The sequence below is a fragment of the Athene noctua genome, chromosome 1 (assembly GCF_965140245.1).
Source record: "Athene noctua chromosome 1, bAthNoc1.hap1.1, whole genome shotgun sequence".
NCBI classification, from domain to species: domain Eukaryota; kingdom Metazoa; phylum Chordata; class Aves; order Strigiformes; family Strigidae; genus Athene; species Athene noctua.
Window position 1 is genome coordinate 4672397 of NC_134037.1, and position 12299 is coordinate 4684695.

The window sequence follows — 12299 nt, forward strand, 5'->3', positions numbered from 1 at the left end:
GGGCATCAGGATTGGCAAACTATTCTCTGTGGTTGCTTCCAAGTCCGTGCTCATCTACCTTTGCAGTGATACCTGCACAACAATATCTCTAACCCATACACAATCCCCTCCACTGCCTTGCCCCTCTCTTTTTCTTCAATTTGCTGAGACCCATGTACCATAGATTAAACCTTAATTCCTGGGCACTCTTCAGAAAAGGTCCTACAGCGTTTAGCTATTAAAAAAAAAACCAAACCCAAACACTTATACTACACTTCCCACCATCAGAGCATTGCACAGGCATTGAACCGTTTGTCCTCGCAACACAAATTTAAATCTGGCCAGTTTTATCATCCTACTTGTGTAAGGAGGGAAACTGAGGCAGGGAATGATTGTGTTTGCCCAGTGCCAGGTGGCAAATGAACGGTGACACTTGCCATAGCAGCAGAGACCATCTGCCTCCTCCTGATCACATCATCATTTTTTTTTTACCACTGGACTGGGCGCGGAAGAGCTGAATCTCATCTTTTCATGGATACCGTTGTTTTTCTCAGTGGAACAAGCAGAAATTTTACCCAGCAAACGCAGCGGGGAGCTGGAATGAGGTTTGTCCAAAGTGGCAGCCCCTCACACGCCAGGTTGCGTAGGGAGGACAGTTAGCAAAACACCCCCTGAGAGCCGAGCATGGGTTGAGAGGGGGGGAGGCTGGGAGGATGGGGAGGAGGGGACGAGGGGGCCACTTACATGGTAATGTTTCTGCACGGTTCTTTTGGATCATTATGCAGAGCTGTAGCACCAGTTGAGGGGCGCTCTCGAGGAAAGTTTCCAGGAGGCGCAACATATTTACGTCTGCATATTCGTACATCATAGCCCAGTAGAAACGCCGCTGGTGTTCCTTCCGCCTCTGGCTCTGGATCCCCAGGTACATAGTTCGGATATACCTGTAGGAAAGAGGAAGAAAGGCTGAGTGTGAGACTTTGGTATGCATCAAAACCTGGGGAGGATGGCGATGTGGGCCAATTGTTTGGGGAGAGCGAGGTTGTCTGGGGGAATCTGGGGTAGGCACAGGTGTCTGCACAGCTCTAACACAATCTCCTGCAAGAGCTGAGGACTGCTGTTGTATTGCAAGAGTAGGAAACCTTTGACTTACACCATCCACATGGGAAGCGCGGGGTAGGAAATGCTCATGAAGCACTTGCACAAGAACACAACTCTCTCACTTTGTTTTCATGATGAGAAGCCACTTGACAAATACTGGTCATGACACTTGGTGGTGGCTTGACAGATCATCTAAGCTCCTTCAGCACTCCAGTAAGGAGCTTCCCCCTCAGACACCAGAGATTTGACCCTATTTCACAGAATCACAGAATCATCTAAGTTGGAAAGGACCTTGAAGATCATCCAGTCCAACTGTTCACCTAGCACTGGTAGCTCCCAACTACAGCAGATCCTTAAGCGCTGAATCGATCCAACTCTTAAACACCTCCAGGGATCCCGGGGACTCCCCCCCTGCCCTGGGCAGCCCATTCCAACGCCCAACAGCCCCTTCTGCACAGAAATCCTTCCTCAGAGCCAGCCTGACCCTGCCCTGGGCAGCTTGAGGCCATTCCCTCGGGGCCTGGCGCTGTCTCCTTGGCTCCAGAGACTCATCCCCCCTCTCTGCCCCCTCCTGTCAGGGAGTTGCAGAGGGCCAGGAGGTCTCCCCTCAGCCTCCTCTTCTCCAGACTGAACCCCCCCAGTTCCCTCAGCCACTCCCCGTCACACTTGGAGCAATGAGACACCACCTTCACCTTCAGCACGTGTGACCCACAAATGCAAAAGGCCACAACCTGCCACCAGTCAGCTATTGAGACATCGGGCAATGTCGGACTAGAAGGAGATGTCTCATGCATGGACAGGTACTGCTCTGTCACCTGTTTCCATATCAGGTGTGCAAGGAGACCTGCAAACCTCACTCTGGGGACACAACGTCCTTCAGGGAACCTCTGGCCAATCTTCGTAAACAGAGATGATCCAGTCAGGGCAGCACAAGGTGCCCAGATGTCTCAGAACTCCTGATATTTAAGAAAGGAAGCACCTCCTGACAGGGTCCTTCCTAATGCTTGCTGATATTAATGATCTAATAGTGCATCTTCTTCCTTCTCATCCTGAGTGGTGGCTGTAACCTTGTGCTCTAAAGTTTGGGGTGGCGATCGTTTCACCTAACGCCGACCCTAAAGCTGGTCATCTGAGCTAGTCAATGGAGAGAAACGTCCCCTCCCGGGACCGTTCATCTGTCCCACCTCAGATGCCAGCATGCCGGTGGGACGAATTACCTTCTGGAGCTCTGGGAGGGACTCACAGCACAAACTGGGGTTTCGCCAAAATGATTAGATCATTCCTTGCCACTCGGGGCGAGATTGCACAGCACGGAAGAGCGGGAGGAAAGGACATAAACCTCGACAGCCTCTGTATCTGTATCCCCGAATTACACCCAAGGACAGGGGGCTGGGGGAGAAGCAGAGGCACCTCCGCAAGCTCTGTCCTTTCTCAGGCACCTTGTCCTTCCTTCCCGTTCGCAGTTCACAAGCACAGAAGATGAGTAATCCCAAAAAAAAGACATAAGGACACCAAAAAAAAAAAAAAAAAAAAAAATGACGCAGGAAAGCCACCAGATGGGGCTCGACACTCGAGAAAATGCTACGCCAGTCACATCCGACACTGGTGACACTGGTGTGACATCCCCAGCAGAGCCCGAGTGGGGTGGAAATGTCCGTGGACCATCTGCTCTCTCATGGACACCAGTCCCCAACATGCCCAAGGCCACCACCTGTACTCGGCATTTCTCTGAAAGACCCCAGCCCCCAGAAGCTGCAGGATGACACAGGAATCCTGCCTTCCCTTCATGAATGCAATAAATTAAATAAATGCAGCCTAGCAGGAAAGGCAAAGTTGGAGAGAGCAAATTGAAATGGCTCACGGAGAAGGCAGAAAAAAAGGAGCATCCAACTGTTTTTTATATAATCAGCGACACATGGCTGCCAAAACCCAAGGTGGTGGTGCCCACAAGGTGCTGCCCACGGGCAAAGACAGCATCACTTTTTGCCAAATTCTTTCCAGAGAGATATTCACCTAATCTGTCCTGCAGTCTTGCATGGCCTCCCCTTCCCAGGAGCTCCCATTCCTTCTAGTACATGAAACCTAAACTCCTCTTCTGAAGGTTAAGCCACTAATTTCTCATCATCCCAGTCATGGACAAGGAGAAGAATTTATCCATTTTCACCTTGCATCAGTCTTTTGTCTGTTTTCACACAGTTACCCTGTAAAACCTTCTTTTCTCTGGACAAAAATACCCCAAACAATTTCTTTCAGCCCCTTCTCACAGCTCACATTTGCTAGACCTCTACTCTTCCACATTGCTCTCCCCACCAGCTGTCTCCAGTTTTTGGTTATTTTTAAGACTGGCTTTACTCTTCCAAGCACTCCAGGTTGGCAGAACCAAAACTGTAACAATGGCATTGAGTCACACACAAAGATTAAGAAGAAACTAACAGAAGGGGACACTACGTCCTGCAATAATTTCTCCTTGATCGCTAGGGATTCACCACCATCCACACAGTTTAAGCCACAGTGAGAGGACACGCCACCTATTTGTGGGGGCAGCGTGCATAAAAGGACACAAAAATGCATTGGATTAATATAATGCCCTGATCCTGTCTCCATCAATGCTCAGGACGATGGCAATGACCAACACCAAATGTCTTTTGACTGTTGAGCCCACAACCTTTTTGCAAAGGCCCTTCCATAAAAGGGGAAACTGAGTCACAGAGCACCCAAAGGGTGCTCCCAAAGTCTTCTGGCTTCAGAAGGCAGCTCTTTTGGTGCTGTCCCCAGCCTCTACACACCACCACACAAACACGTGAGTGGAGTACTGCTCTGCCTGCCGATGGTCCTCAATCCAGGGTGGACATACTTCCCTGACACCACAAAGCCCAGCCCTGCCCAATCTGATCTGTGTTGGAAGACCCAGAAGGACAAATCCCTTCCCAGCTGCCACACGGGACGGTGACCTTGGGAATCCCTTGACATAATATTGGCCAGCAAAAGGTCACAGCCTCCCAAGTGACTAGCACGTGAGCAAAACGGCTTTAAGGAGCATTTGCAGATAAAGGGAAATTAATTTCTCTTTGTACTCTCTTTTTGGTCCATGCAAAAATCCGGTGCTCTCTCTTTAGCATCCTTCAGACCCAAATCTGACAAAGGGAGGACTGAAAACTCATTCCTCCTTGAAGCCAGTCGATTGTGAGTATTGTGCAAAGTGCAAGAGTAACTGGGAAAAGCAGTATTTCTACCTGGTAGGCTTTCAACAACTAATAAATACCCATCTAATTAACCAACATAAAATTTCACCTAGCTGTAACATTGGTAATGCTCAACTCTTATTTCCTAACATGAATGTACAGCACTGGTGTAAGCAGTTTTATTCCAGTATATGTTTCATTGTGGTATTTTACATGCTTGTTTGAGGGCTTTTTCCTACCTTTACTAACACTGGTTATGTGTAGATAAACTGAAGAAAAAAGAATCAATGTCATTTCACCTGAAATTTGCTGTTCTCGGTCAAGCTGGTAGCCAACAGGATTCTATAATTAGACTTTCAAATCCATATTCAGGCCTGATCTTCAATCTTCAGCAACACGATGCTTCCTCTTATGTCAGTGAAAGCCATTCACCACTCTGTGCTTTTGAAAATCAGGCTAATTTATTTATTTAATTGCTTAATTTTGGATACAGGAGCCTAACTTCGGGCTTTTTATTTTTTGAACGCTGGCTATTTTTATATACGAGTGTGTGTATTTGTATGCACGAGTATATTTTTAGTTCTAAGTCCCTTCATGGCTTCAAAAGACAGAACTAATTTGGGGTTGGGAGGGGGATTCGGGGTGATTTTCTTTAAATGCACAAAGGATTGGCTGTCCCCTTCGTTCTGGCAGAGTTCCCAGAATTCCTGTTGGTATAATTACCCTCACGCTTATTTACTACGTATGTCGCAGTAGCACACACACTGCGTGGGGCAAAGTCACTGCTGTCCTTGCATCTAAGCACGTTTTTAAGGAGCCAAAGCCATCAGCTCCATAAATACGGTCAAATAACCTTTGGAGGGAGCCCCAGGATGTCACCAGGAGGGAGAAGAAGAGGTGCTCCTACTGTAAAAACAAAACGCACCCTAAGTGCTGTGGAAAAAAGATGTTTCAGATGGATGACAGAGGCTGCTCAGCTGTCTCAGCAAGGACTGTAGCAGAAATGTCCAGAGATAGGATTATGGAGTCAGAGGCTCTGTCTGCACCATTAAACAAAGCGGAGCAAAGACCAGCCTTTGTCCTTGGCCAGCTGGCATGACTCGACTCCACGTGGCTGTGTCCATGCTAGTCAGCCTTGGCCAAAAATTGCCAGAGACGGTGCTGACAATTTAACGGGGTGAACTATTGCAGGATCGTGCCTGTGCCTTGGCACTGTTCAATTTACAGAGGTGGCTCTGAATATCAGCAGCAGAAAGTGTAGGAGGATGCCTCAGGCGACAGGCTGTCTTGAAACGAAGAGGATGCTGATGTGTAAGGGGGGTTGCAGGAGCACAGAAAGACATGTCAGCACAGGCTCTGGACGATGTTTTAAGGAAAGAAGAGTCCTGCTGGCCTGTCCCGCATAACCACAAGCTGACCAAGGTCAGGAATCTCAGACTATATCTACAGTAGGCAACAAAGGACAGTGACCTGATTGCTTTTCCTGAGGCCAGAGGGCCAAGATTGACCAAAGAAATGAACTCTCATCCTCCAAACCCAGATGGCTGCCTTCATATTCAGTATTGGGAATGATCCCTGGCCCCTAGAGAGTCTTGAACCCTGCCCGGGTTATGATTACCTGTGAGAGTGCTCGTAAGTCTTGACCAATCTAGTGATTATCCTAAGAGTTTAGCAGCATGATGAAGGGACAATGCCCATGAGCAGGCTTTGAATTGCCTGGTTTACTGGTATGGGTATATAGAAAGACGGAAGGGAATAGGATTTGGGGTACTCAGTCCACTCCCAGCAACATCAGGTTGGGGAACACTTATTGACCAAGCACAGAGAAGCCTACTATTGCTTTCAGAGAAGTATATCCTGGCTTAAAAAACGGCAGAGCATGCTTGAGAAGTCAGACCTCGAGGGAAGGGAGGAGCTCAGAAAATTAACTCTGCTGCAGCTTACACCTGCGGCACCTTTCATGCCCTTTTGGATGAGCAGGATTTATCAAGGCAAGGAGGGCAACAGGTACAACACCCTTCCCAGCATCTCATTCACCTGCTCCACTTCTCTCTGGACAACCCTATTTTGCCGTGGCAGTATGGTTATCTCCTAGGTGTCATGGTAGCAAAGCACACTGCCTGGATGGACACCACCTCCCTCACCATCCCGTGGCACCAACCTTCTCCCTGGTGCCCACTCCTGGAAGAAGAAGAGTGGGTTGGGTGGATTATTCAGCTCACCCTCCTGCTGTCTCCTCCGCAGGCACGCCTGCTAACTCTTGCAAGGGGCCATTATCCTTATGCACTAGAGGGTGTTTACAGTTTAAAAGCCCACTCCTTGGAAGGGAGGAAATGAGGGCATGTGTAACTGCTCGGCTGGAAGGCTTGCAGCAGAGGCTGCCTGAACGTACCCTTAAAATGAGGTTATGTAAGGCCAGATCTCAGCTGGAGCGAGCTGGCATCCACAGAGCTCTAGCAATTTACACCAGCTGCGGCTTTGGCCCGCTTTTTTAATTTTAATGAATTATTTTCATTCTAACAGATATAAAAGGAATATAAGATGCAGCGCTCAAGCAACAGGGGAGCATGAAAGTAAAATGCTGTCTATTAAAAAAAATCAAAATCAAACTTACAGTGCCATCACAATTAATGTGCTCAATATCAACATTCGTTAGTGATTTTTTTTTTTCCTCTTTGTTATAATGTTGCAAGTTAGCAGTAAGGATTCACAGATGGATAATTATCGTTCCTAGCTCGAGTATCAAAGGAGTAACTACAGGGCCCCATTCAGGTGCTGATATACCACAGCTTTGTCTGGCTGCTTCCACGACATCAAACTCCTCCTGAACAAGGGGCTGCATCCAAAGCACCTCGAGGGAATGGTTCCTGGCCTGGGCTAATCCTCAAAGGGTGTGCAGGACTTATTTACACCACTGCTAGCTGTGCTGGGCTAAAACCACGCTGGGGACCATTGCTAAGCTGGGAAAGTTCACTTGCCATCTCAAAAGCAAGAAAGGACACCTTAAATCTTCTCATAAAGCAAGCAGTACACAAACCCTTCCTTTAATCCAGCATTCTCATAGGTCATCCCAACCCCATGACTAAATCTCTCATAATTTTGATGCACCCTGATTTTCAGCATTGGGATTCTCAGAGCTTTGTGATGTCTTGCCACTTTTGTCATTTCTTGGTTCGGTTTATACCCAAGAATGGATAAAATGCAGCCAAAAAGTGTGTTCATCAAGTGTTGCAGGTTCTGCCCTCTCCTGCCCAGTAAATGTGCTTCAGTGTACGACTACTCCATATTTACTTAATTGCTTCTATCAGCTCCTATTAAACAATTAATAATCTTCATTCCATGCCCTGCCTTGCTTATTGGAGGAGAATGTTGCTGAACACAAACCAAGCTTATTCCATGCCTTAGAGACATTTTAAAAGCCTAAATGTGCAGCATGACATCATTAATGAGCTCTGTAGACTAACAGGGCACAGAGGACACTGTCTTTCTTCAGACACAGAGTTTATTGTCATCTCGGTGCTAAACCTGGCACTCCAATATGAGCCTTCATCCACCCTCCAACTTACCACAACATCACTGCGATCCAGGATCACTCACAACAAGATTACACAAACGGTAATTTCATCAAGGTGAGAAAATTGTATTATTTGGCCTATATTAACATTTTGGAGTTAAACCGTACTGGTGCCTGCTTCAATCTCTTTTCATGTTTTCTAGCATCCAGACATTCCTGTTGGGTTGTTATTTCTTTATCTTTATGAGTCCTATATTAAACTTCTCCGGGAATGAGATTCTCAAAAGCATTAGCCAAGATCTGTTGCCTTTAAAGCCAAAGGGTCAAGTCAAGTCAAGTCAAACTTTCTGAATACCTCTAGTTCATATACATGATAGCCACCATTTCAGAGAAAATACTGGTCTTTACGTGAACTCAACCTCCTAGTCTTTAAATGCACGTATTTGAGAGGAGAGGATACTTGAGCGTCCATTTACATTAGAAAGTCTTGCTTTTTGTGAAATACCATTGGCTACTGAAATATCTACCAGAAAGAACGATAGTGCTAGTTGTCATCTGTGCATGAGAAACTGTAATCATTTCGTATTCTAAGGCAGTTTAAAGCTGTTTTAAAGCACAGATGGCTTTACTAGACACCAACCACGAAAGACGCATATGATTTATTTTGTAAACCCTACATTGGGGAGGTTCATATCATAGGCTGATAAGATAATTTAGGTTGGAAGGGACCTCTAGAGGTCTCAGGAGCAAGCCTCCCCTCTAACTTTGAAGTTAGAGAAGGTTGGTCATGGCCTTGTGCTGTTGAGATTTGAAAATCTTCAAGGAGGGAGACTCCACAAACTCTCTGGGCAACCCGTTCCAGCACTTAACCATAATCATTGCAGAAATTATTTTCAGCTCGAGATCATTTTCACTATTTAAAGAAAGTCTACAAATCAACCCCTCTTTGAAAAGAGTCAATTCCATCAAATAGTTGGAGACGATAAAAGAATGATGCTGCAGGATTTTTAGGTTCCAATTCTTGCAGCTTTGAAGTTTGCAGGATGATTTAACTTGTGGCTGATAATTTGGGGGCTCTGATACATAAAACAGGGAGCTGTGATTGATAATTTCAGAGCAATGTTCCCAGCTCCTCTGAAATGATTGCTTTGGTTGCAACGCCAGCTGAATGGGACATATACCTATATCACTTCCTCCAGGACATCATCCGCGGTCTTTGTTCAATTCTCTTTTTACTGATGGTTTAAGCAGGTTATTTGGGACTGTGAGACCACATGGCAGAGCTGCAGGTGTGTATTTCATCCTGCTGACAGACACCAGGGTGATAACCTCCAGCAGATGCATGGGGCAGAAAACTGGGGCAAGGGCATCACTGCAGCTAAAGCTCCGGAGACCAAAACCACGTGAGCTGCCTGTACCCGTGTTGCTCAAACCAGGGGATGTTTCTGGGATTCATCTTTGTGACTATTTTCCTTTCCTAGCTGCAGAGTAGTTTCCTCTGACTCACAGACTGAAAGATCATAACCAGGAGAAGCAAATAATAAGAAAGTGCTAGCCCTAAACAGCCCCACTTTCTCCCACTAATTTTCAAATTTTCCCAAATCTGGACTGTTAATGCTTAGCCAGAGCCCGGCTAACATTTCTTTATTTGCAAAAATAGTCATGAATGTGTCATTAGTATATTCATTACAACCCCAGTTTTTTCAGCAGCTCTGTCCAGGCAGCCCCTCTTTGCCTGGGTCCCCATGGGCTGCGGGGCTCCCCTGGATATCCAGGTTGCAGAATCCCTATTTCCAGATCTGTGCTCAGTAAATCAGAGAATAGTTTTGGAGCGGGAGCTACTACAGTTTTGAGCCAGGCTTGTGGAAATCATGTTGATGTTTTTCCTTGTCAATTATTTTGCGAGGTGTAGAGTCCTAAACCAGAAAAAAACTCAAAGACCTCTTCAGCACCAGGGTATGAATGTGCTTTTTTTTTTTTTTTTTTTTTAATTTTAATGTGGCAAGCATCTTCATGCTGCAGAAGGGAGCAAGCAGGGTATCAGGGGCTGCTGGAGAGGGTATCGAAGTGATGGGTGATGCAGAGACATGTCACAGCATCTATCACATGTGGGAGGGTCTCACATCCTAGCACTGAGCCAAATGCCCTCTTTTAACACAGATTCTCCCCCAAATTAGTTATGAATACTTAAGCCTCGGTTCCCTTCCTATTTTACACATACTTATTTACTTAAAGTATATTCTGACACCTAGTGCTATCGCCTCCGGCAAAGCCTTCTGTTTTAAATCAAAGTTGTTAAATAGCTTTACAGACAGAGAGAAGTTGAACTCAGACTGAATTTTTGCTTCAAGTGTGTTTAGAGGGTTTAATAAGGTTTAATGTCAGGGCTCTCCTTCTGGAAATAAAACTGGTCCCAGTCCAGTAAGTCAGTCCAGGAACAGATCCATCCAAAGGCCTTGAACGTAAGCAAAGGTCTTTTGATTGACTTGTCCTGGGTCCATGCAAGGGAAGTTTCAGTGCAAATCCAGAGAAATGCCTGAGGGCTCCCAAAATGTGAGTATTCAAGGGCATAATACTACAGGGACACATGGGAATAGTCACCTTGCCCTTTCTATAGGAATGGCCATATTGCAAAACTTAACCCAGATGGTCTTGAGAGGTGATTTGGCATCATGTGGACTCACCAGAGCCACAGGATATCTCAGGAGAGGAGAAGTTTGCATTGCTCTGGGAGGCCAGTCAGAGACAGGGACACATCTCCATCTCCTCACAGCTGTCTGCAAGCCTCCAAGACCCCTTAGTGGAGGATGCAGAGGAGCTGAGGGGAAAGCATATGGAGACATAATATGGTGGTTTTCTTTTCCAAGGGTTTTTCACTTCCTGAGTGATCTGACAAAACAGTTTGGGGTAGCAGGTCCAAAGATCTGAACAGAGACGGCAGGTTGTCTGCTGTCTAAACCCTCAAAAATTGATGTAGACCCCAGAGCCAAAGAGGAACACAACAGGGAGGTGGCCCCCTCCCTCAGAAGGAAACATTTCCTATTCCCAGGCTTTGGCTGCTGAGGAGGATGAGAGGGTCACATCTTCCTCTGGGAGATCAGGGAACTGATACGGATTCTAGGATAGCATTCACTGAATTTACAGTATTTACTCTCTCCCTGGCCATCAAGGTCACTGATGCTGAAGCAGGACTTAAAATCACTAGAGAAGATTTTCCTGTACAGCAAAGCCTCTCCTAACCCCCATGGTCAGTGGCTTTGTAGAGCTGAGGAGGTGGATGTTCCAGGAAAGACTCCTCCAATGAGAAGGGATTTTATTTTTAAACAGCACACTAGAAAAACATCAGTTGGGAGCAGTTTGTGGGGAGAGGACCCTGCCTAGGAAAAGGGGGACTGACTCCTGAAAACCTGGTAAGGCTGAAAAAAAGCTGCTGCAGAGCTGCCAGGGTCAGAGCTGTAGGCTTGCTGCCAGCTGCAGCATGATCTCTCCACCATCTGCACCCCCTTACCCGCAGACACCACTGCCCAGCAAAGCTCCCCAGGGCCAACAAATCATCCGGGTGCTGCTCAGCAGCCATCAGGAATGCTGGGGTGCACCCCAGCCTCACAAGGGACTGATGCAGACCTGGGACTATACATTCAGCAGCACATCCCTGGCTCGTCTGCGCCGCAAGGGTCAAAGGCATCCCTGGAACAAGGCTCCCGACGCAGCAGCTTTGCACAAGGGTTGAGACTGTCGCCTTCGTTTTGCCATCCGTTTGAGAAGAAGGAGCTAAAAATTGGGTGAGCATCTGTGAAATCCTGGAAGAACAGCCTCAGATCCCAGCTATTTTTAGTTTCACAGAAGCTGTGCATACATTAGTAAGGGCCTGCCTTCCTCTCTGGGTGTGCACGGCTCTGAGAAATCACAGGGCGTCCTCCCAGCCTGCCAGGGAAGAGTTTAACCCTTGTTATCTTGCCACAGTTGGTCCCATCCAGCTGCACTTTAATATGGACCCTAACAGGAACCAAAAAAGGGAGTAGAAAGATTTTCATGGCCGTTCTGCTTTAGCCAGGTGGAGGAAGAACTGGGGACGTCTTTGCCTCATGGTCCTTATATGATTATATGTGGTTGGAGAAGCCTGGATCTTTGGTATCAGTTGGGGACTGGAAGGAAACTCCAGCACAGAAATGACATCTGACTCCCATCACCATCAGCTCTTGCTGTGAAACAGCCACACTACAGGCTGAGAGGTACAGAAAGGTGTTCAGAGCATTGTCAGGACTCAGGAGCTGATGCCTCAACTCCAAAGACCTTTCGTGATGGCCAAGACAGATGTCATTCATGAAGTGCCACGTTGTTCCCTTCAATGCATCCACCATGAGATGCTTAACCCAGATCTGTGATCTTCTAGCCACGCAATCTCCTGGGAAATAAGTCCTCATCACCACACAGGCTCCTCAGAGGCTTGGTGTCACATCTCCTTCCTCCCACTGGCTGTGTCTCCACTGGTCCAGACACATCACACCAGGAAAACCATTGCTTGG

General features: G+C 46.9%; 1 protein-coding gene across 2 annotated transcripts in view; it reads right to left on the reverse strand.

Annotated features, from left to right (window-relative positions):
* The window catches only part of XKR6 (XK related 6), a 188279-nt gene that overhangs the window by 22641 nt on the left and 153339 nt on the right, over positions 1-12299 (reverse strand). For both annotated transcript variants that reach the window (XM_074895466.1, XM_074895465.1), the window contains one exon: positions 724-920. In XM_074895466.1, the coding sequence (XP_074751567.1) occupies positions 724-920 (197 nt within the window). The remainder of the gene's footprint in view (positions 1-723; positions 921-12299) is intronic.